Source organism: Camelus bactrianus, chromosome 31 (assembly GCF_048773025.1).
Source record: "Camelus bactrianus isolate YW-2024 breed Bactrian camel chromosome 31, ASM4877302v1, whole genome shotgun sequence".
NCBI lineage: Eukaryota > Metazoa > Chordata > Mammalia > Artiodactyla > Camelidae > Camelus > Camelus bactrianus.
In genome coordinates this window covers 16,849,461-16,873,146 of record NC_133569.1, presented here as the reverse complement: position 1 = coordinate 16,873,146, position 23,686 = coordinate 16,849,461, and the positions used below count along the sequence as shown (strand labels likewise).

Here is a 23,686-nt window from a genome sequence, read left to right as displayed (position 1 = left end):
CAGTAGAAAACCCAGTCAACAGAATCCTTCAGGGATTCAGAAGTGAATTCAAGCACCTACAGAGGTCTGCCATGCAGGTGGGTGGAGGAGTCAGGTTATCTCTGGACCCTAAAGGAACTTTCCAGGACCACCAGTTACTTTGTATCTCAGACTGAGGGTCCCAAGCCCCTCCCAGCGTGTTTCTATCAATGTAACTGCAGCTTCCTTCAAATCACTCTTCCCTGGTCTCTGCTTCTACTCATTCCCCTGTTGGTTTCTTTCTTGGGAGCTATCAATGGTCCATATAAACCAGCCAGCCCCTAATTTGCTATGTGGTTCTGGTACCACAAAGAGAAATCAAGAAACATCTATCACAGGGTAACAGTAACAAGGTTTCATCATGGAGTCAAACCCAGCTTTACAATGTTACATTCTCAACGTATGGAATTCCTTGATTGAAATATAAACTCATGCTGAAAAAGACTTCCCGGCTGATGTACAGTTCTAAGGAGATCCTGAGCCCTCTTTGCGTCTCACCCCTACCGCTGTTTCACCAACAGGGAGGGGTTGGCTCCCCAAGAATATTTATTTTGGTCAATGTCCAGAAGGGGTTAGCCCTTTTCCAGGCTCAGCAAACATCTTCTCATGTGCTAATAGCCCTTAGTGAGGACATCTGCCATTAGTTAAATAACTGGAACAGACAGAACAGGAAAACAAACCCTCTCTGTGGTTCTAAATTGCAAATTGCCATTTGACATGTGACTGTTGCCGGACAACCACATGTCTCAGCACATCCACGTGTGTGTGTGTGTGCACGCGCTCATGCACGATGGTTGCTCTCTCCTACCTCCTGCGGACACTGCAACAAGCCATGACATTGCCTAGTGGCACTTCCAGGACACAGGTCATAAAGTTCAAGTGATTCATTACACAACTAACGGGGTGGTTTCTTTTTCTTGTTGTTAAGGAGGGTGAAGTTTAGAGTAAGGTTCCCATGTGCTGAAGCTTGGGTGCTTGCTGCCTCTCTAATGAACGGTTTAGGGACCAAGATGAGGGACATCATTCCTCTGCCAAGAGTTTCAGGTTCTCCACTTAACCTCAGCTCTCCAGCTATTTTATGACCTCCACTGGGTAACCACTGCACAGAACAACAATTTGAGTTTTTAGTTCTTTGGCTAATATTCCGCATATCATTCTTTATCTTTTACCAGAAAATTGCTAATTTTTTTCTTTTAAATCTGTTAAGTTTTAACTTAATTTCTTTTTTCAATGCGATGTTCTAAGTTCATCCAAAGATCAAAATGCTGTAGCCAACCACACCTTTTATTTCATAACAGAACTCAGTGGAGAATAGGACAATTCATTTGCCCAAACAATTCATTTTTCAGCAATTCCTGGCCAGGGATGATCTCTGTTGAGAGATACCATGTGCGTTCACAGCCTATGATTATATGCAAATATGTCTGTGGTTCTCACCATTTGAACCTTGGGAGATGGAAGCAAGCTGTCGAACTCTGCCATCACCACCTGAATGCTGCCTGGTAGTTCTCAAGCCTTAGTTTTTTCCGGGGTGCCTTTTCCAGAAAAAAATTAAAAAATAAAAATAAAAAAACAACTTCACTGAGCATATCTTGACCTTTTCTTCCCAGAGTATTCTCTGCCCAACCTGGCCTTCGATAGAAAGTCTCCAAGAGTAACCAAGGGTCTGAGCTAAAACTTCTACGTCTCTCAAGTTATGTATCCGACCCTGTTACACTATTTTTTTAATGTGTGGTGTGCATCTTAGATTTTCATGAGTTTAAGATACAAAGCACTGAGCATATTAGTAGTTAATTCAATACCAACATTTCTGTATCAGCTGTTCAGAGAATGACCATCTGGATTCTCAGGGCATTCTAATCATGTCTTTTTCCAAATTTTTTTTTAAACTCTAATTTGAAAACACATATGCACCCCAATGTTCACAGCAGCACTATTTACAATAGCCAAAACATGGAAACAACCTAAATGTCCATCAACAGATGACTAGATAAAGAGGTTGTAGTATGTATACACAAAGGAATACTACTCAACCATGAAAAAGAATAAAATAATGCCACTTGCAGTAACATAGATGGACCTGGAGATTGTCATTCTAGGTGAAGTAAGCCAGGAAGAGAAAGAAAAATACCACAGGAAATCACTTATATGTGGAATCAAAAAAAAAAAAAGGACCCAAATAAACTTATCTACATAACAGAAACAGACTGACAGACATAGGAAAAAAAACTTCTGGTTACTGGTAGAGGGTGGGAAGAGATAACTCAGGAATTAGAAATTTGCACCTCTTGGGGAGTGACAGAAATGTTAGCTATCTTGATTGTGGTGGTGGTTTCATAGGTGTCTACATCTATCAATAGCCATCAACTTGTACCTCTGAAATATGAGTAGTTTGCTGTACAGGAATTATACCACAATAAAAGCGTTTTAAAAAATTAAAAAATAAAAACTGGATTACACCACATTCGTGTATAACAAACAGTTTAGACTATGGTACAATTAAAATTAGACTACCAGGATCGGCAGGGATCTGAGGGGTTGCCCATCCCCCATTCAGGGCCAGTATCCTCTCCACAGCATCTCCTAGGAGTGAGTATCCAGCCTTCCCATTATTGTGAGTAACAGATGTAACACAAATGGAAAGGGAAAATAAGGGCCCCAAACAGCCATGCTATTTTCATATTCCAACAGATGGGCCACAGAAATAGGTCACCTGATATGGTTACACTGAATTTTCTCCAGCAAATAATAAATGACCCTGATCAACAAATACTTCTGCTGGGCTGACTGCACAACAGTCATTCAATCAAGTCAAAGAGACCATTCTGTTTGCACTGCCGGCAGGGAAGGAAAGCGTTTTCACAGTTCAGCCCAGGAACAAACACACTTCCCCTTCCTTCACACCTAGCTCCCCGTTTGCTTTCAAAACCACCAGCGCCCTTTATTCACTGCCCCGTCGGGCACACTGTACTCTGTGTTACATAAGAGAAGTCTTAGCTCAGTACTTGCCACCCAGGGCTCAGTGATCTAGAAGATTTCTATTAGTACCAATGGACTACATCTCCCTTAGACTGCAAGCCCCTTGAGGACTGAGACCATACCTTGCTTATCCCAACAGGTTTGTGATTGTGAATGATACCATTCCCAGAGGTAAAGAGAGCCACAGATTAAAAAATATGTTGTAAGAAATAAAATGAAGACAGCTATCAAAAGCCAGAGTAGAGGTTTAGTGTTCAAACTTGGTTCTCAGACAGCTGTGTTCTCTTGAAAACGAGGAGTGAAGACTGTATAAGGAAGCAGGGATAAGTAAAACCATGCCTACAAGGACCTGCTGTATGGCACAGGGAACTATATTCAATTTCTTGCAATAACATATAATGGAAAAGAATCTGAAAAAAAACACATCTATACGTGTAAGTGAAACACTTTGCACTATGCCTGAAACATTGTAAATCAACTAACTTCAATAAATAAAAATTAAAAACTAAAAACTCTTTATAAATTTTTTTAAGTCATGCCTACAAGCACGCCACGTAGGGTGGAGAGGTGATCCAGCACTGTTTTCGTACACGAACGGGGGCACGCATGCACGTGTGGGCGCCCGCACTGTGATGAAACCTGATTTGGACCATAGGAAACCATGTGAGAGCTCCAGCAGGAGGCACACAGATGAATTATTGCTGCCCCAGCAATTCACCCAGAGCCAGGTGGCAAGGAGGGAACTGGGAGCTGAGCATCTCTGGGAGAAAAAGCCTCAGAGAACTAACAGTTCCCTCCAGCGGTTTGCAGAGGAAGCTTGTAAGCTGCGAGTTAATGCAAATGGCCAATGAATGCCTGCACGGCACTCGGCTTTCCATTCTCTTTGATACACACATGTGGGGACTTCCTTATTTTCCCAACCTCCCACCAACTCAAGAAAACATGGAGGGACAATATAATCCTAATTTGACAGCTCAGAAAACTGAGGTTCTTTCAGAAGGCCACTGATTTGCCCAAACCAGCAAGCTGTGGCATCTGCAGCATTCCTGGCCCCTCCCTGGTCTAATTTTCTCTTCCCCAGCAGCAGGACGGGGGCTCGGGACAGAGGACTCTGGAGTCCCTCGGCCTGATGCCTTCATATCCCCTTGTCTGGTCTTCACAGCACTGCAAGGAAGACAGTGTGAGTTTCACTGGGAAGAAGGGATCTATCGGAGGAACTTACAGGAATGAAAAGTGAAAGCTGGCAATGAAAGAACCATCCCCCAAAATATAAAACACAGAGGGGAGAATTTAAAACGCCTGCAATCCAGGACCCATTAGCTTAAGTCCCTGAGTGTTGCTTGCACACGCCAGGAAAGGATGCCTTCGTGGTCATGCTGCCTGAGGTGCCAACCCCCAAGACACAAGGAAAAGGGTTCCTGATGTTCTCAACGCTTTGAAGGCAGAGAAATGCAGGCTCTCTATTGTTTCATTGAAGTGGTTAAAGCAGAAAAACTATTTGAAACGCAACAGTCATTTGAATGAATAATCATGTTCCCCCCCAAAAAAAAAATCATGCTCCCTGACCATGCTAAACAAACAGGAGGGTTGCAAGGGAGGGGAGAGCCACCTGGTGACTTTCCTGGCTCAGATCAATAGGTAATAAAAAGGCAGCAGCCCTCGCCTGGGGTGGGTAATCAGAGCACACAGGGCTGCAGGTGCCCAAGAAAGGAGCCACCTGGGCCAGGGGCCAGGCAAGGAGCGGGAGAGCCAAAATTAAAGATGCGAAACAATGCACCCGCAGATCAGAGGGCCAACAAGACACCTCACCAGAAAAGAGAAGCGGGTGAGGGAAGGGATCGAGGTGCCCGAATACCCCCTCGGGAGCCCCAGTCTCACCTGGGAGCCACCTGTGCAAAAGGTAAAGGTAAGCCAATGGGAAAGCAGCTGTAATCTTGGAAATTATAAATCACAAGATAAGCAACATGTGCTGCTGGAATGACAGAACATTCTAGTGGCAATAATATTTAAAAACCTGAAATAAGAGCTGGACACCAGAATCTGTTCCAAGACCAGGATGGCTGTCTGGCCAGAAGGGAGGTACCAGGCTTCTACAGACCAGCTTTTAATCCAACTTTTCCCTTTATTCTGACCCCCTAGTGTACAGGCTATTTCAGGATCGGAGCAGTTCCTCACCCTGTCACTCTGTCACCGTCTCCTGGGAGACACTGCTCTGCTCTCCTGGGACTGGAACATTTCCTCCAATGCCAACGGGAATGCTTCCAATCCCCCAGGAGTGCCTGTGGCTGAAGGTGGGGCAGGAGTGGGGGGAGTCTGGATACACCTGGGGAACTAAAACCAGCTCCTCAAAACAGAACCAGCACATGCAAGAGCGACCGAGCCCGGGCTCGCTGCAGAGGACGCCTCTCCGGGGAAGTAGCACATGGCAGCCTGTCACCTTGACCTGTGTAACTTGTGGCAATTGGCCGCCACCTCAGAGCTTCCATTTCCCACCTTACCTGGGGAAAACGAGAACAGTGCCCAGCATCTGGAAGGATCGCAGCAGCTGTGCTCCCTCCCCTATTCCTCGATTTCAGCCTGGTGCTAGACAGCTAAATGACACAGCAAGCCGTGGGGAGTGCTTAGGCGCCACTGTCCAGCTGGCATCTGGGGACTGAGGCTGCAAAAAGATACTCAACCAGAACCAGCAACACAACTACGGACTCTAAAGGGAATCAAGGAGCTGACCACGGGGGAGCCACTGATTCACTGAAGTCACAGAAGAACTGATTTCCGCAAGACGGGAACCCGGGAATCCAATGGATTCCATTCAGAGGCCAGCTGGCATCGATGGACCAACCCCAGGGCTCCCTGCTTTCAGCTCGACACCCAGCCAACCAGCTCTGCCCTGAGCCCAAGCCAGGCCCCCACCACTGCCGGTCTCCCCTGTGGCCTGGCCCCTCGCCTCACTCTTAGTACCCAGGTCCCAACCCTGCTCTCTTCTCCCAGCCGAAACCCGTCTTGGTGCCCTGCCCGGGGCGGGTCAAGGCCTGCGGCCAGACCTCCCCGAGGCGGAGCGTGAGCAGCCTCTGCAAGCAACCTCCTGAATCTGATGCCTGGGTCCCAGGTTCCAGCTGTCCTGGATCCGGATCCACGTTTACCTGTGCAGACCCACACAGCAAACAGGTCAGCACAGACTCACCAGGAAGCCGGGGGAAGAGGCACCACGGAACCAAAATGCCCCTGTTTTAAAAAAAATCTGCTAGTATTCAATGCAGGCGCCAGGCTTCTGCTGAGGAACTGAACAGGACAACCAAGGAGCCTCCGCTTCAGACCCTGCCTTTAAAGACCTGTAGGCCTCACTGAGCTCCACCTGCAACCCACCCCCAGCACTTGCTTATTAAAGCACTTAATACGCTCCAGAGCTACATGCACATACTTGTGCTATATAATTAGATGAACGAATCAGAATTTGCTTTTCAGGAGAATGCAAAAACCATCCAGCAATCTGACACCTATGCCTGATTTTAAAAAAAAGACAATTTTTAGGATGAAGCTCATAAAGTTAAATGAATGTGCGTGCTAAAATTTTAAAGTGTTTGACATAAGTTACAGAAGTCGAAATTAAATGTGTTATGAATCAAGGGGAGAAAAAAAACCTGCTGAGTGACTGGAGGGTGAAAGAGACAGACTCGTTTCTCCCAGAAAACAGAAAGTCAGCCTAAGTGAGGAGACTACAGACACCAGAAGGAAGATGGTTAAAGACACGGTGAAATGAGGGAGTGCAGGAGGGGCTGGCCCCAGGCACAAGCCACCAGAAAGCAGCCTTCTCTGAAGAGGCGGTTTAGGGAATCTTCATGCCCCATAACTGTGGGGCTGAGGATGCGTGCAGTGGCCACACAGAGATGCAGACGCAGGCTAAAGGAACGGGCATCCCTGTCCTAGCTCACGATATCGGGGCGTCCACTCTCGGATGTCCTTCCTGAAATGGACAGAGGATGAGAGCATGCTCACTGGTGAGGACGTTCTAAGCCAAAGTGACCAAATAAACATGGATCGATCAGAAACCAGAGGGCCCGCGAACATGTACTGAGAGAAATGAAGGATGACGCTGAGGCTCAGTAGGTTGCGGCCATGACTGCCCAGCGCTGGTCCTGCCCCAGGACAACTGACAAGGCTGAGACCACATCAAATCCTGCCCCAGGTCAAGCAGGCAGGCAGGCAGGCAGGCAGGCAGGCTGAACTTGGTTTAGGGCCAGCAGAAGACTAGACTCTTTCGAGGGGAAAGACAGGAGGTGTTCACAAGCCACAAAATCGCATCTAACGACTTCCTTAGAACTGCTACAGAGTCAACGGGCAAGAGAAAAAACACGATTCCGTGCAATCCACAACCTTTCGAAGACGGACAGTCCTTGAGGAATGTTCCAATAGCTATCACTTCTCAAAGACGGATATGCTAGCCGCTAGTGAAGCATTTCACGGACTGTATCTCACTCTACCCTTCACAATAAGCCCATGAGATCAGTACCATCGTCTTCTCCATTTTACAGATGAGGAAACTGAGGCTCGGGGAGGTTTGAGAATGCTCCCACGGCCACAGAGCTGGGAAGTGACAGAACAAAGACATGAGCTCAGATACGTCTGATTCCCAAAGCTGTGCCCGTTCCACTTCATTAGACAGGAAAACTATGCATCAAGTGAGAGTAAGGGACGAGACGAGACGAGGTTCCTTGTTAGTGAAAATTTGAGCCGCTGGAGGTTAATGTGGTGGCAGTGGTTTGGGCACAGAGGGGAAAGGAAATGCAAGCTAGGAGAGCCCAGCATCGAGCCTGGGGCTCCCTGGGATCAGGGTTACAACTACTCTTTTTTACACTTTTACAAATATCCCAAAGAGCATGCCCAGGGGAACAATCAGGGTTTGCAAACGAGCTCTAACTGCCCAATTCTGTGAGCTCGGGCAAATTACCCCGTCTCTCTGTGCCTCCGTTTCCCCACCAGTAAAATGAGAAAAACTCTGGCTCCCACTCCAAAGGAAAATCGAGGGCTTTGATGAGGCAATGCAGGTTATTTTCAACAGTGTCTTTAGGAGTCACCAAGCTCCCCCCTCCCTCGGGACTCTGATTCCCCAGGTCTGAGAGAGAAGCCTGGGCCAGAATGGGAAAAGGCACCGCCCATGCAAAGCTCAGTAAATATTCGCCTAAAAAAGGCACCAGGCTCTGGGTGGCGATGAGCCAAACTCAGAGGAAGATTACAGGAAAAATGTTGCTCAACTAGGGGAAAAGCAGACAGTAAAGTTTAACATCGATGAAGGCAGTGTACTACACTGAAGGGAAAAAAAAATCGAAATCATGGAGGAGCTCTGTGGCAACAGTGAGAACCCAGTAAAGGGACCTCTGTGTCACTGTAGCCCAGAATGTCATCCTACTGTGGTCACAGAGGCCAAAAAACAAACAAATCACTTTGCCCAGTACCACTGCAAAAGTACTAAAAACAGGAAGAAACACACTGCCCACTACGCTCCTATAAACTTACAGAATCGTCCACACTGGGAACACGGGTGGCCGCCCACCGAGAAAGATGTAATAAAACCAGAGGACAGTCCCCTTAATGGGCTGTGTGATGGGGAGGGCACGCTAAGGGAGCCAGACAGACCAAGGCCAGTAGGGCCCTCTCTAGCAAATGAGAGAGATAAGACAGGGCCCCAACCTTGACCAGAGGAGGAGATGCCTCAACACCCCCAAAGGCAGCAGTATAAATGCCTTACTGGGTTTGAACAACTGTTTGAATGCAAGAGTGGGGGTCCCCTGGGGTCAGAACCAGAAGGTTTTCCAACCTCTGAGTTAGGAATCTGAAGACAAACGCATGGGGGGTAATTAAGGCTGCAACAGGGCTCTGCCCTCACCAGCAGGGTGACCTGTGGCAGCAGCACGGGCCCTTCAAACGCAACAGAGCCAAGCCCTCCCTTACCTGGCTAAGGCCTGGGTTTGGTCTGCCATGATGAATTTGCATGTTTTCTAGGAGTTCCCAGAGATCTAGAGATGATGGCAAGAAGTGTAAATACAGAGAGACACGCACCATCCTCCAAAGAAGATGGAACTGTTAATAGGAGTAACACGACAGTGTTGAGGTTTTAAAAAAAACAAAAACAAAAACATGAAAATGCTTCCAAACGCCCCACCCTTGGCTTGCACGATGAAGCCACACTTTGTCTTCTAAAGACAGACGGAGAAGCATCAACAAATGCACGGAAGGTCTCCAGCCAGGGAATGAACTGGGTTTAGAGTTTACCATCCAGAGTCCACCAAGTGCTGCCCATGCACCCAATGGACTGTCCTCCAACCAGGCCAAAGTCCTCAGGGGACCAGACAGAACTGACTCTGGGGCTCAGCCGAGCTCTTCCCAACACCACCCCTTCCAGCTAAACAGCGCTGAGGCGTTGGGGCCACACGCCTAGCACAGCCTAAAGCCCACCATTCTAAGAAAACAACTGCATTCTGTCTGAGCCCACCTCCAGGACGCCCTGCCGACATTAAGTCTGAGCTTGGAACTGACCTTGTAATGGGTCTTTATTAAGATTTAAAATTAAAGTCCGGTCCCCACCCTAGAGAAACACTCACACGAGTTTCAAAGAGGCCTGTGCAGCCATGTTTATTGTAACAGCATTTGTAACCATAGAGGATCTGGAAATAAATGTCCATCAATTAGGCTAAATCAAACAAAGGTTTAGCCTTCTGAGTCTAAGGAAGGCCATGCAGGAGCTCAACAAACCCAAGGAAACCTCTCCGTGCTGAGAGGGAGCGCTCACCAAGACGCCCCGGCACTGCTGGCGGCCGGGGCGGGGGGTGGGGGGGCCAGCACACTACTATTTGCAGGGCAGCGCGCTTCACTTTTTAAAAATTCTATAGGTATAAATGCAAGTATGTCAAGCATCTGAAGAATACCAACAAATGAGTAACAGTGGTTAACCTCTGGGGAAGGACTGGGATTAGGAGTGCTTGTCAAGGAAGATTCTGTTTGCTCTGAAAGGTTTGCATTTTCTTTTTTTTTTTTTTTTCCTACAGAGAATGTGTTCACCTACTACTTGCGGAATGAAAATTTCATTTCAGCATTTAATTTTCTTAAGACAGGCAGAAACTAAGCCTGTTCCATACATTTCAGTCAAGTGTCTGGGGGGCAATTTCTACCCGAATCTGGACGTGCTTCCCGGGAGGCTGAGAGCTCAGCACGGCAAAGCCATGGGCTTTGCAACAGATCTTGTTTCACTATTAGAAGACCAGCTTTGGGACTCTGTGGATGGTTCCATTTAGATGCTAGTTCAAGGAAGAGGCAAGAAAAAGGAGAAAAGCAGGTCAGGGGGCTTCTGGGTAATTCAAAGGGGTGTCCTAGGAGTAATTTCAGTTCTCTGAGTTGAGCATTCTAGCTCTCCAACACCACACACACACACACACACACACACACACACACACACACACACACACACACTCTGTCTAATGGCAGCCTTTGTGCAATCACACGTAATCCACACCAGGCCTAGTTGTCTGTGCCTCAGACCCTTCCCTCTGTAATCAGGATTTCTAACGTAAATTCGGATCCCGTGGGCTAATGAGAAGGAAGAATCCAACCACCACATTAGACAAGCTCCAAAATATTATTTACTCCCCCGGCTCACCTAACCATACAGAACAGATTTTTAAACACACACACATACTCCTCCACCTCTTCAAAACACTATGTATAATGTCCTTAGGAACACAAATTTCTAATATTAAGGACTGAGTAGGCAAAACTAACCTAGGGTGATAGAAATCAGTTGCGGTCCTTCTGGCTGGGAGAGGATTGACTGGAAAAGGTCATGAGGAACACTTCTGAGGCGATGGAAATGTTCTGTCTCAAAGTGCATTTGTCAAAACTGATTAAACAGCACACTTCAGATCTGAGCATTCCACTGTATGCAAATTACACCTCAATTTAAAAAAAAAAAACCTACTTAAACACTGTCTCTCTGCTGGCTGCAGCAGAACTTTGAGCTGTCCTATCAGACATCTGAAATCTCTGTTGTGCTATGTAAGGAGCACAAGTACCATGGCGACAGTCACCATAAAAATAGATAACAAGATTAAAATGGATAGAGGACACATGAATTTAAGAACGGCACACCAGGAGCAATTCATTTTCAGTAGAAGAAGTAAAACAGAAAGAGGAGAGGGAGTTTTTCATTCTCCCCGCACTGTGAAAAACAGTCACTGAATGTGGTTGTTTTTACTAAAAGAGTTTTATGGCTTCCCAATACTCAAAGGACAAAAAAGGCTGAGAGCTGTTATTTCTTATCGTATTTTGCCTTAAAAAAAAAAAAATGCTAGTCTAAGTTTCTCCCCTCCCCACTGTATGTGGCCCACAAACCTGATTCCTACAGTTTAACAAGCACAGCTGACGTGCCAAACACCGTGTCCAAGTGACAGTGACATAAAGGCCGCTTGGGCCCTTTATCATCAAGTGCACAAAGATTTCCAGCTTCCATTCTGAATAACCAAGTTCTGCCTATAGTTTTTACAGACATCGAAACTGGCACCCCCGAGGTTGTGCACCCCGGAATTACCCCACTTTTATGCCCAATGCTGATTTTGCAAATGCCAAAATGTGGGCACGAATCACATGGCGACACAAATCATCTTGTGTCATTCTCCAAAAGATGAGATAAACCTCTATTCTCTTTGCAGAGCTCTCTAAGAAACTTCTGCTCTGTGCTTTGCCCCAAGCACTGCCCCCAACAACAAAAGAAGTAACCCAAAAATATCAGGAAGAAAACCTAATTTTTTTTTTAAAAAAATCAGAATGGATCCTTAAGAAACTATGTATTTCAGTAAAAATGTTGGCAAAATTAAATTTCCACATGTAAGCGACAAATAATAAAATCACAAAAATGAAAAAACTTTCATTCAAACCACAAATTTATTGTCTGATATAAACTAAATCATATGCATTCCTGGAAAACCCCACTCAAGATTTTCTTTTAATGTATCTGTCCCTTGTTCTCTCTGTCACTAAACCTACAGAGCAATCGCAAAGTTCTGACTTGTCCCTGGTGTCAGGATGGCATTTAATGTGCTGTACCTGGTGATATAAATCTGCAGGGTAAAAATGAAGAAGGAGACAGTGAAGGGCACTCCCAGGTCCTCCACAGCCACGCGGAGGACCCAGGAGTCAATTAAAGGTCCCATCTTGATTCATGCATTATAATGAATGTAACTGGCCAATAAACACATTAGTCTTCTGTATGTCGATCTATTTTATTCATGGTTATTTGCCATTTCCACCCCACCCCCATCTTCTTATTTTTCCTAAAGACCAAGTTCAATTTTCAGCAGCTCTGGGGCCACAAACTCAGTCCTAATCCACCTTGGAATAGTTCTCTTCACCTTTTCTAAAAGGACCCCAGATCCATTTACAAACATTTTTTAAAGCGCTTACATGATGATGTTGACTCAAATACTATAAAACTTGAGGTATAGCCCATATTCCACATTATCTTTCAGTTTTAACAAGTCACACAATAACCTGACCTACGAATTGGAGAGGACTTTGGAGGTCAGCCTAATTCCTGTTCTCTTCCACAGCACCCCTAATCCACAGCATTCAACCCAACTTTAGTACCTCCAACGATAAGAAGGTCACTAGTCCATGGACACATTATTTCCATTGCTGGCCAGGTCTGCCAGCTTAGAAAGTGCCTTTTCAGACTGCACTGAAATCTGCTCTCCCAGTCTTTGGGGTTAAAAGGAACCTTCAAGCTCATCGCCTTCAGTGTAATCATTGACCAGATGAGGAGTTACATAATGGAATCATTCTGCAGAGGAAAAATCTGGAGCTAGAGAGGATACAGCAATTGTTCCATCCATTGGTCATATTCCAACACCAGGAGCAAAAATGAAGAAGTCTACTCTTTCCTATAGCTGACAACCATGAAAATATTGGAAAACACTACTGTGTACCCCATGAGTACACACTAGTCACACCTGATCCCACATCATCCTAGTCTCCTTCCTGTGGATGAAGTCTTGTTTGTTCATGTTTCTTTTAAATCATGGCCCCACAGTGGTCCAAGTGTCACATGACCAGCAGAGGTCGTTACGACTAGATCCTCTGATTGGACTGATGAATTTCAGATCCTGTTATGAACCAGATTCAATTTCTAAGAAGGTCGGTCTCCCCCTTTCAATCAGATCATCAACTTCAGGTCAGGGACCGAGTCTTCTTTTGTGACTCCAGTGTCTAATCACTGCTTGGCACATAGCAGGTAGATACTCAAGATTAGTCATTGAACAAACCATCTACATTTACCACATCCTGTCCTTGAACAATAAAATGTTTTTAAAAAAGCAATGTTTGGGGCAGAGGCGGGATATAGTTCAGAGGTAGAACATGTGCTTAGCATGCACAAGGTCCAGGGTTTATTCTCCAGTACCTCCATTAAAATAAATAAATAAATAAGCAAGCCTAATTCCAATGTTTTTATAAATAAATAAATAAATAAACAAATAAATAAATAAATAAATAAAACTAGTTTTTTGAGAATTAAAAGACAAACCACAGACTGGGAGAAAATATTTGCAAAAGACACATCTGATAAAGAGCAGTTATCCATAATACACAAAGAACTCTTAAAACTCAACAATAAGAAAACAAACAACTTAATTTCAAAAAATGAGCCAAAGACCTTAACAGACACCTCACCAAAGACATACGGATGACAAAAAAGCACATGAAAAGATGTCATCACAAGTCATTAGGAAAATACTAATTAAAATGAGAGACCACTACACACTAATCAGAATGGCCAAAAGCCAGATTACTGACAACACCAAATGCTAGTGGGGATGTGGAGCAACAGGAACCCCCATTCATTGCTGGTGGGAATGCAAAACAATGCAGCCACTTTGGAAGACAGTTTGATGGTTTCTTACAAAACTAAACATACTCTTACCCTACAGTCCAGCAACTGCACTCTTTAGTATTTATCTAAAGGAGCTGAAAACCTACATTCACACAAAAACCTGCACACAGATGTCTATGAAGTATCATTCATAATAACTGCCAAAACTTAGAAGCAACCAAGATGTCCTTTAGCAGCTGAATGGAAAAACACACTGTGATACATCCAGATAATGAAATATTATTCAGCGCTAAAAAGAAATGAGCTATCAAGCTATGAAAAGACATAAAGGAAGGTTACATGTATACTACCAAGTGACAGAAGCTAATCTGAAGAGACTACAACCTGTATGATTCCAACCATATAACATTCTGGAAAAAGCAAAGCTGTGAGGCAGTAAAAAGATGAGCAGTTACCAAGGGTCAGGGGGTGGGAGGGATGAAGAGGCAGAGCACAGAGGATTTCCGAGCAGTGAAAGTACTCTGTATGATACTGTAATGGTGGATACATTTGTCCAAACTCAGAATGGACAACACCAAGAGTGAACCCTAACGTAAACTATGGACTTTGGGTGACTATGATGTGTCAATGTAGGTTCATCAATTACAACAAATGTACCATGCCACTCTGGTGGGGGAGGCTGATAGGGAGACTGTGCACGTGTGGGGGCAGGGGGTGTATGGGAAATCTCTGTACCTTCCTCTCAATTTTGCTGTGAACATAAAACTGCTCTAAAAAATAAAGGATATTAAAACACATAGAGAGCAGTGTTTTTCCCACTAGATATACATACACACTATAGAAAATGCAAATAGTAAATTTGTTTCTTTAAGATTTGAAATCATACTGCAGATGCACCTTAACTTTTAGCAGAAACATCTGTCCATGTTATTTTTAAAACTATTTCTAAACATTATTTTTAATGGCTATAATACTCCATTATAAAGACACTTCCATCAGGAAACCATAAACAAAACAAAGACAACCTACAGACTGGGAGAAAGTATTTGCAAATGATGCAACTGACTAAGGCTTAATTTCCAGAATACACAAACAGCTCATTCAACTCAGTAACATAAAAACAAACAACCCAATCCAAAAATGGGCAGAAGACCTAAAAAGACATTTCTCCAAAGAAGACATACAGATGGCTAATAGGCACATGAAAAGATGCTCAATATCACTAATTATGAGAGAAAACTACAATGAGGTATCACCTCACACCAGTCAGAATCACCATCATTAAAAAGTCTACAAACAATAAATGCTGGAGAGGATGTGGAGAAAAGGGAACCCTCCTACTTTGTTGGTGGGAATGTAATTTGGTGCAGCCACTATGGAAAACAGTATGGAGATTCCTTTTAAAACCAAAAACAGACTTACCAAATGACCCAGTAATCCCACTTCTGGGCATATATCTGGAGAAAACTCTAATTTGAAAAGATACATGCACCCCAATGTGCATAGCAGCACTACAATAGCCCAGACATGGAAGCAACCTAAATGTCCATCGACAGATGATTGGATAAAGAAGGGGTGTGTGTGTGTGTGTGTGTGTGTGTGTGTGTGTGTGTGTGTGTGTGTGTGTGATGGAATACTGCTCAGCCATAAAAAAGAATGAAATAATGTCATTTGCAGCAACACGGATTGACCTAGAGATTATCATACTAAGTGAAGTAAGTCAGACAGAGATAGACAAATATCATATAATATCACTTATATGTAGAATCTTAGAAAAAGATACATATGAACTTATTTATAAAACAGAAACAGACTCACAGACAGAAAACAAACTTATGGTTAGCAAAGGGGAGAGGGGAAGAGAGGGATAAATTAGGAGTTTGGAATTAGCAGAAATAAACTACTATATATAAAATAAACAACAAGGTCCTAATGTATAGCACAGAGAACTACACTCAGTATCTTATAATAGACTATAATGAAAAAGAATATGGAGAAGTATATATATATACACATATATATACAAAAAATTCAATCACTATGCTGAACACCAAAAACTGACACATTATAAATCAACTATATACTCCAATTAAAAATAAAAGACATCCATCAGAATCACTTATGGGTTACTTCCAGCCTAATCACACCACTGGATATTTAGTTTTTTTCCAGTTTTCCACTATAGTTTTTTTAAAAAAAAAAAAACCTCTAAATAATCTCTGCGCACAAAGCATCATCTACATTTTGGATGTGGTCTCTGAAAGTGGAATTATCCTGCCAGCAAGCTTTACATTTATTCCTTTTTGGGTTTCTTTCTTTCTTTTTTTTAATCTGGGCCCTCATTCTGGGTATCTTTGAACCTTGATTTATCTACCAAGTAAGCAATTCCTCCCACCTCCACTGACAAAAGCTGACAAACATACCCACCGTATCTTCATCCACAACACTGGAAAAAACGGTGAACAGCTCAAGGCCAAGAATAGAACACCACGGCACTCATTTTCAGACTCTTTTCCAGGCTGACTCAGTGCCACTAATTAACAGTTTTTGCATACGACTGTCAAATTAAATTAATAACACCACTCAGCCCACATGCCACCACTTATTTAATATGGACCATCCTATCTTAAGAAACTGTTAAATACTTTACTGAAGCCAAAGTGTACTGTAGCTGCTGCTTCATTTCTCTGAACTAGTAACCGAAACACCATATGAAACAGGAAATGAGTTTAATTTGATATGATTCGGCTGACTTCTTGCACCCTACGGCCACACTTTTTTTAAGCAACAAGCACTTCAGTTTCGACCTTTTTTTACAAAAGCAGTACTTTAAAATAATCAGACTGCGCACCTGTAAAAAGCAGGGTGACTCTTGTTCGATCCCTGTCACCTGTAGCTCCCCTGGGAAGCGCTCTGAATCCCAGGTGGTTACTGACCCACAGGGTAAACCAAACTGTCTCCTGACCACAGAGACCTGAACTTACTCACTCGTCCCCAAACCAGCCTAGTTTTCCAGGGGTCCGTTGCATTCACACCTGGGCTTGAACCAGTTATTCCATGACTATTATGAATCCCGGATTATCAATCTCTGGATCCTGGAGGCATACCCCTAGACCCATCCCAGGGAGGAAATAAGCAAAGAACATAGCCCCCCTCCTTGCTGTTCCTTTATTATTGAGTCACAGAACCTAAGCTCCTGCGAATCCAATGTCATACGGCACTTGGCGGTCATGACTCACATCTCACCAAGTTATTACCCCGCCATCGCTCTCAGAGGATATGTACCAGGAGCCACCATCCAAACAGGCCAGCCAGAAGAGGAAAATGGGAAGGCCTGAGAGATCTTGGGGTCACTAGAAATTGGCCTCACTATTAGATAATATAGCCCAAAGCTGTCTCTAATCACTACCATTCCAACCATCAGAAAAATCTTTCAAAGTCCCAGCCAGCAGCAACTCATAAAGTGTTGCTGACCAGCCTAAAACAAATCATTTGCGCAGAAAGCTCTCAGATTCCATAATGTCATGCTCCTACTCAAATCCACCAGTGGCCACCCAAAGCCTGAGACAGCGATCCCAAATTCCCTACTCGGCTTCCACGTCTCTTGAAAACTCAGGTCACAAATCCGAGGGCCTGAGCAGGGAATTGACAGCCACTGGATGGAGGCAACAGGGCACCCTGGGCCAGGACAGCTAGTGGCCACAGGGCCTGTCTCCCGCCCATGGAGGGCAGCCACCACTCAGCTGCACAGGCCTGCCTGACCTGAGTCTTCCTGAGAGTCCCAAATCCAGAGGCTTGCTGGATCATTCCCAATCTTTGAAAACCTTGGTGTGGTCCAAATTACAACGGTCCGAAGGCTGAACACATTCTTTGGGCCTCCCATTTATAACTCCTCCGCTACCCTTTGATCCCAGCCTACCTTTCCAGCCTGATTTCTCCCTCCTCTCTAACAAGGACTCCGTTCTGGACTCTCACACACCATGTGTACATCTCTAACTCTAAGCCTTGGCCCGTGCGACAACCCCCACCTGTGTGGCCCCATGAGACACCCCTAAGGGTTCATCCCGGACTTCCTTCCCTCTCCCAGAAAGTTCTTCCAAGCTACAGCAGCACAGCCCCTTCCTCGGAACCCTATGAGTGCCGATTTCTCTCTCTGGCATTTCACCACCTTGCCGGGCTCCTTCAGCACAGGTAGAGCCTCTCTCTCCATGGAGCCTGGAAACTGCCAAGCCCGTGCTCAGGCCTCCTTCCACCTACAGTGCCAATCAGGGCAGCTGAGCACACAAGCAGCTTCCTAAATCCTTCCTCGATGTGAAGGTGCTCTAGCACTGTTTTCCAAACTGTGGGTTACCATCCATTACAGACCAGTTAAGTCAACTTAGTGGGAGTCAACAGGCATTTTCAAATGAAGACTAACAGAAAAGAAAAGAAAATTATCAGCGGAGACTGCACCAAGCAAGAGGAGGTAGTATTTCATGAACTTAAATTAGATTTTTTACATACATACATGATTGAGTGTACTAGGTCATGATGTAAATTTTATTTCTTAATGTAGGTCACAGTCGAAACAGTGTAGAAAACACTGCTCTATTACCAGCAGATCAGCTCAATCAGTGCGCCATGGAACTTTTTTTTTTTTTTTTTTGACAGTCATGTAATCCCTAAAAAAAAAAAATATCTGATGAACACTTCTTCCCCCCATGAGTTGGCTTCCCCTGTTAGTTCACTGATCCTGCATCTCAGAGACACAGGAAAGCTAAGTAAGTGCAATTACATTCTCACTTATTCTGCAACTTTTTGCAATCATCCTTCAAATTCACCAGCCCTCAGATGTTGCAAGTTATGAGGCTTGGGGAATTTGCTCAGCAAATCACACTAAGCCACCCCTGCAACAAGAAAGCAGAATTCCGAGCTCAGGAGAAGCACCAGTTTTCCCTCTGCCAGCGAGTCGCTGGCTTCCTGGAACCTGGCAAAAGCTCCGGTCAGGAGGGACCTGGTCCCGGGAAAGGCACTCCCCCAAGGCCCCAAATTTCCTCCTTGCTCTTTTACATCATCCTGCTGGCCCCTCATCTTGTTGCTTCCCCCACACACACCCTGCGAAGGACACCAGGACTAGACTGAGGGTCTCAGTGGAGAGCAAAATGCAGCTTGTTTCAAAGCCCAACAATTTCTGTGTTTAGCGAATCTCATTCGACTTCCCTTCAATCTCAATGCCACCTTCCTGGTTAGAAGAGTAAGTGGCCCCTCCTCCTTGGAGCCTCAGTTCCCCAGAGGCACTGTGCCAATTTCAGGTTCAGGACCAGGGGTGTCACCTGAGTGGCAAGACAGAATAAAGCCTTCTAACTCCGACCTCTGTCCCCTTTACTAGCAGCCTCTACTGCCTCCCTATGACCAAGAAGACACTCCTCCCCAGAGCCCTCCCTCCCCCCAGCTTTGGCAGCCTTCCCCACCCTACACACCCCAGTTTCCCACCAATCTCAGAGCTGCAGCTGCCTGCAAGACACCTATGTTTGGATGTCTTGGCAAACACGAGAAACTTCTCTGCAGCCTGAGTGTCAATTACTTCTCTCCAAAACACACATTTCCGATTTCTCGAGTTACCAACTACAGCAGCTCCGAGGCCCTGGCGTGTAATCAATTTCCACAAAGAATTAATTCCCCTTCATCTCCTTCCTTCACCCTGCCCCTGTCAACAGATTATTTCAACAGCAATGCTTCTAAAACCCACCCTCTTTTCCATGTCCAGTTATCCCAGTCCAACCCCTGGGCACTCCACAACTGTAACAGCCTACTAACTGGTTTGTCTTCTAACATGACTTTTTAAAACCATTCCAAACACCATTTCATTACATCAGTCTCCAGCTCAGAGACTTTACTGTCTCCCCAGGACCCACAGGGTAAAGTATAATTTCCCAGACTGGCTTTCTAGGGTGCTCATAATCTCAACCACTGCTTCTCTCCATCTTTAGCTCCTACTGTTCAGGAAATATCCCCTAGTCTGGCCAAAGCCATCTCCTTGTCCCTCTGCAGTTATGTTCATTTGCACCTCAGGGCTCATCTCAAGGGTCTCACGCTCCAGGAATACAGTCATGATTCTCTAACTCCAGCAGCATCTATTCCACACCTCACAGTTTGACAGGTAACTGTGCCGTATCTTGAGGTCTTAGTTCCCAGGCTGGAGTCTTTCTGTCCCCCCACCACCCCCGAGATTATAAACCCTGGAGGGAATCATCTCACATATCTTTTGTGTCCTCTCACACTGAGATAACTGCCTGAACCTCTTTCTCCTCCCGTAGTCCCTTTGCGACCTCTCACACCTGTTACTTCCTCCTCCCTTGCCTCTGGGCCCGTGCCAGAGGTATTCTCCGCGTGCACAGCATATTTCATAACTTGGTACTCTAAGTCCATTCCCTCAACTCTAACCATGCCTTTGATAGTCCCGCTGTTTTTGCAGCATTTGCAGTCATTCTGGCAGTCAGAGCACATTCATTTGAACTTGAGCTCTCAAATCATTTCCACCTGGTCAGCTGGCTTTCTGAGGTCTTCGATTTCTTGGGTGCCTCTTATCTCCCAGAGAGCCTGGCATGGTGCTGAGAATACCGCAGCCCCCGTGTACCTGTAGCACTGAACTTCACTGCTATGTGCTCCTGGTGTTTCAAGTTCCTTGAGGCCCGGAACCTCTACACAACACCTTGGGATAGCGTCATAAAAGGTCTTCAATACCTGTTGATCACTCACTTTCAGGCAAAATGCACCAAATACACTTTTCTAGAAAAGGTGGTGTAAAGAACGGACTGGTGGCCTGTAGGTAACCCCTGCACCCGGCCGCCTGGCGGAAGCGCTCCAAAACCCACCGGGGCACAGGCCAGGGATGCCTGAAATCAAGGAAGTAGCGGCACCCTCCTCGTTGCCTGGCAGGTGGGCTGCTTTATATTTGAGTCCATCCTAAAGTGGAGGCGCTGAGCCCTGAACTCCCAGGCAGGGAAGAAATCGCAGCCTTTGAAATTGCTTGCACATGACAAACTCCGCGCCCAGGCCCCCACCCGGGCACCCCACATGCCCACAGTGCCAGCTTCCAGGAGGGCTGGGGGCCGCCAGGGAGCAGAGGCAGTGAAAGCGCGCAGAAGGAAATGGGGGTGGACAGAAGGGGACCAGACGGTGGGGGCCAGCCCCCGGGGTGGAGGGTGTGTCGCGCCGCGCGTCCTGGAGCCCGGCACTCGCCCGCCCGGCCGCTCAGCGGAGCGGGCAGGAACGCGCGGGGCGCCTGGAGGGCTGGGCCGGCGGCCCGGCCGGAAAGGGTCAGGGAGGAGGCAGGTCACCCTCTGTCGGAAAGACGACTCGGAGACAGCGCTCAAAGTTGGGGAGGGGATTCCTTGGAGAGCGCCGGCGGCAGTCGAGATAAACAAGGCGGCGCACGGGAGAGCGGGAGGCCACCCCCCTCCCGGCCGGCGCGGCCACTGCCGCAGCGCCCCCGCGCCCCGACCGGCCGCGGCCCCCGCGACGCCCGCCTTCCGCGCCCTCCGGCCGCCGGCCCGGCCCCCGCGGGCGTGCGGAGCGTGGGAAGTTCCCGGGGCCGCCCCCGTCCCCGGGCTGCAGCGCCGCGAGGTCCCCGCGCAGCTCACCTCGCCCCGCCACGAGCTGCGGCGCGGGCCGGGCAGCTCCCGCTCGGACAGCTCGACTCGGCTCAGGGCTGCAGTGGCCGCGGCCCCTGCCCGCCCACCCGGCGCGGCCCGCCGCCCCACTCCGCTCCGGCCGCCCGCCGAGGCTCCGTTCGCGCCCACCTGGCCGGCCTGCCCTCCCTCTCCGGGACACTGCGCTCACGTACGCGGCCGCGGCCACAACCCGGCCCGGATTCCCCGCCCGGGAAGGGAGCGGAGGCGCGCGCCAGCCAGCTAGCGCCCGGGCGAGGCTGGGGACACACCCCCTCGCCGCCCTCCCCCCGCGACCCCCGCCCCCCGCCCCGCCCCGCCCCCGGCGCCGCGCGCGCACGCGGCCTGCGCGCCTCTCGCCGGCCACGCGCGCCCGTGCCCCACAACCCCGCGCCGGCGCCCCCACCGCGCGCCCCGGTGTACACACCCCCGGCTGCTCGTAGACAGTGGGCGCTCAATAAGTGCCCGAGTGACTCCTCGCGCACATGCGCACTTGAACCTGACCGAGTGGTGACGCCCCCGCCCGCCTCCACCCGCCCCCACCCCCAATCGGACCCGGCGTCTGCAGCCCCGAACCAAACTTGAGTGTTGGCTTGTTTCACTGAGCCGCCAACCGAGCCAAAGTTTCTTGCTGTTGTTTTTCCAGGCCAGGCTCTAGGACAGCCTTCTCCGAGAGAGGCCGAGCTCGCCTCAGGGCGGGAAAGGCCGCCAGAAAGCGCCGGGCGCCACCGGCGGGCGCTGGGCGGGGGCGATCGAGACCCAGGCCGCGCAGCCCCGACCCGCCGAGCGCGAGCGAAAGGCGAGAGGAAGGGAGCCGGGAACCAACCTTTCCATTTTCCTTTGCTTTAATGTTTTCTTCTCCATTTTATGACATTTTACTGTATCTCACTCGTTTGTAGTTGCAAAGTGAGGCGTTATTTACTGTTTCTGGAATTAACAGGAGAGAAAGTTAACTATTAGCTTTCAGCCCTTAAGTAAACAATACCAGTTGCTTTTGGCACCGTTAGGCTCTGGCTTTTGTATAATTTGTAACGAGAATTGAAGCTGTTCCATTGTGTTGCTCTGTGTTTTTCAGAGATAAGACCAGAGCCACAACGGTAGTGAGGGGCCCCGGTGCCTACATGTATGAGCGTAGACAGATTCATAGTCAAATAAACTTAATGAACAGAAGAAATAATTCCCCTTCCCCCAAAAGTTTTAAAATATTTTTGGACATACTTGTTGAATGTGCAGTCAGTTCACCTTCTGTCTGAGTTACGCCGTTTCTCTTGCAGAGAGTCAGTGGGAGGGTGCTGGAAAGGAGTGCCGGCTTTGCAGTCAGACAAGCCCGGTGTGCAATCCTGATTTTACTGCTGAACTAGTTTTATGATCTTCAGCAGGTTCTTTTATCTCTGTTGAACCTCAGCTGCTTTATCTGAAAGGTGAAATAAAAACATAAGTATGGTGCCTAGCTCAAACCAAATAAGCAATACATACTATCTCCCTTCCCCCATCTCCCACCATTTGTGACAAAAATATCTAAATAGAACCAAAATTCCTATAGGACATTGGTTCTCAACTGGGGACGATTCTGCCCCCAGGAGACATTTGGCGACGTCTGGAGACATTGTTGATTGTCACAACTTCAGGCAGTGGTAATTCTCGAAGCTAATAGGTAGAGGCCAACAATGCTGCTAGATGTCCTGCAATACACAGACCAGACCCACACAACAAAGAATTACCTGGTCTGAATTGTCAATAGTGACACTGTTGAGAAATCCTGCCACAGGATAATTCTGCCATGGAATAACTCACCAAAGACTGGTTCTACCTTTTAATTCTCATCCTCAAGGAAACATTCTTATTTTGGCATTTCTAAAAAAAAACAAGAAGAAGAATGAAGGCATTTGGGGATCACAGCAATTATATTAATTTGCAAAGCTTTCCCTTCACATGAAAATGCAGGTGAGAATTTTACACTTTATTACTAAAGGAAAATTTTACTTACTTCACAACAATGTATGCTCCCTTATTATTAAGGTATCTGGTTATATATTATGTATTACTACAATTTCCAAATAGCTTTCTGTTCTGTTTCCCTTTTTTCTCAGACGGTGGGTGTTGACTCACTTCTGCACACTCACCTCTCTGCTAAGTCCCTCACCTCTGCTGAAGTTTATAATATAGTCCG

The 23,686-nt window shown here is 46.8% G+C and overlaps 1 protein-coding gene across 4 annotated transcripts in view; it reads right to left on the bottom strand.

The window, feature by feature from the left end:
- The window catches only part of ZNF395 (zinc finger protein 395), a 42,207-nt gene extending 19,331 nt beyond the window's left edge, over positions 1 to 22,876 (bottom strand). The window contains exons 1-2 of one of the 4 annotated variants that reach the window (XM_010967811.3): positions 22,735 to 22,876; positions 22,343 to 22,443 (exon numbers count right to left, since the gene is read on the bottom strand). In XM_010967811.3, the coding sequence (XP_010966113.1) occupies positions 22,343 to 22,380 (38 nt within the window). In that variant the 5' untranslated portion in view covers positions 22,381 to 22,443; positions 22,735 to 22,876. The other 3 variants (XM_074355597.1, XM_074355596.1, XM_074355595.1) reach the window with 3 other exon arrangements.
- Positions 22,877 to 23,686: the final 810 nt, after the last annotated feature.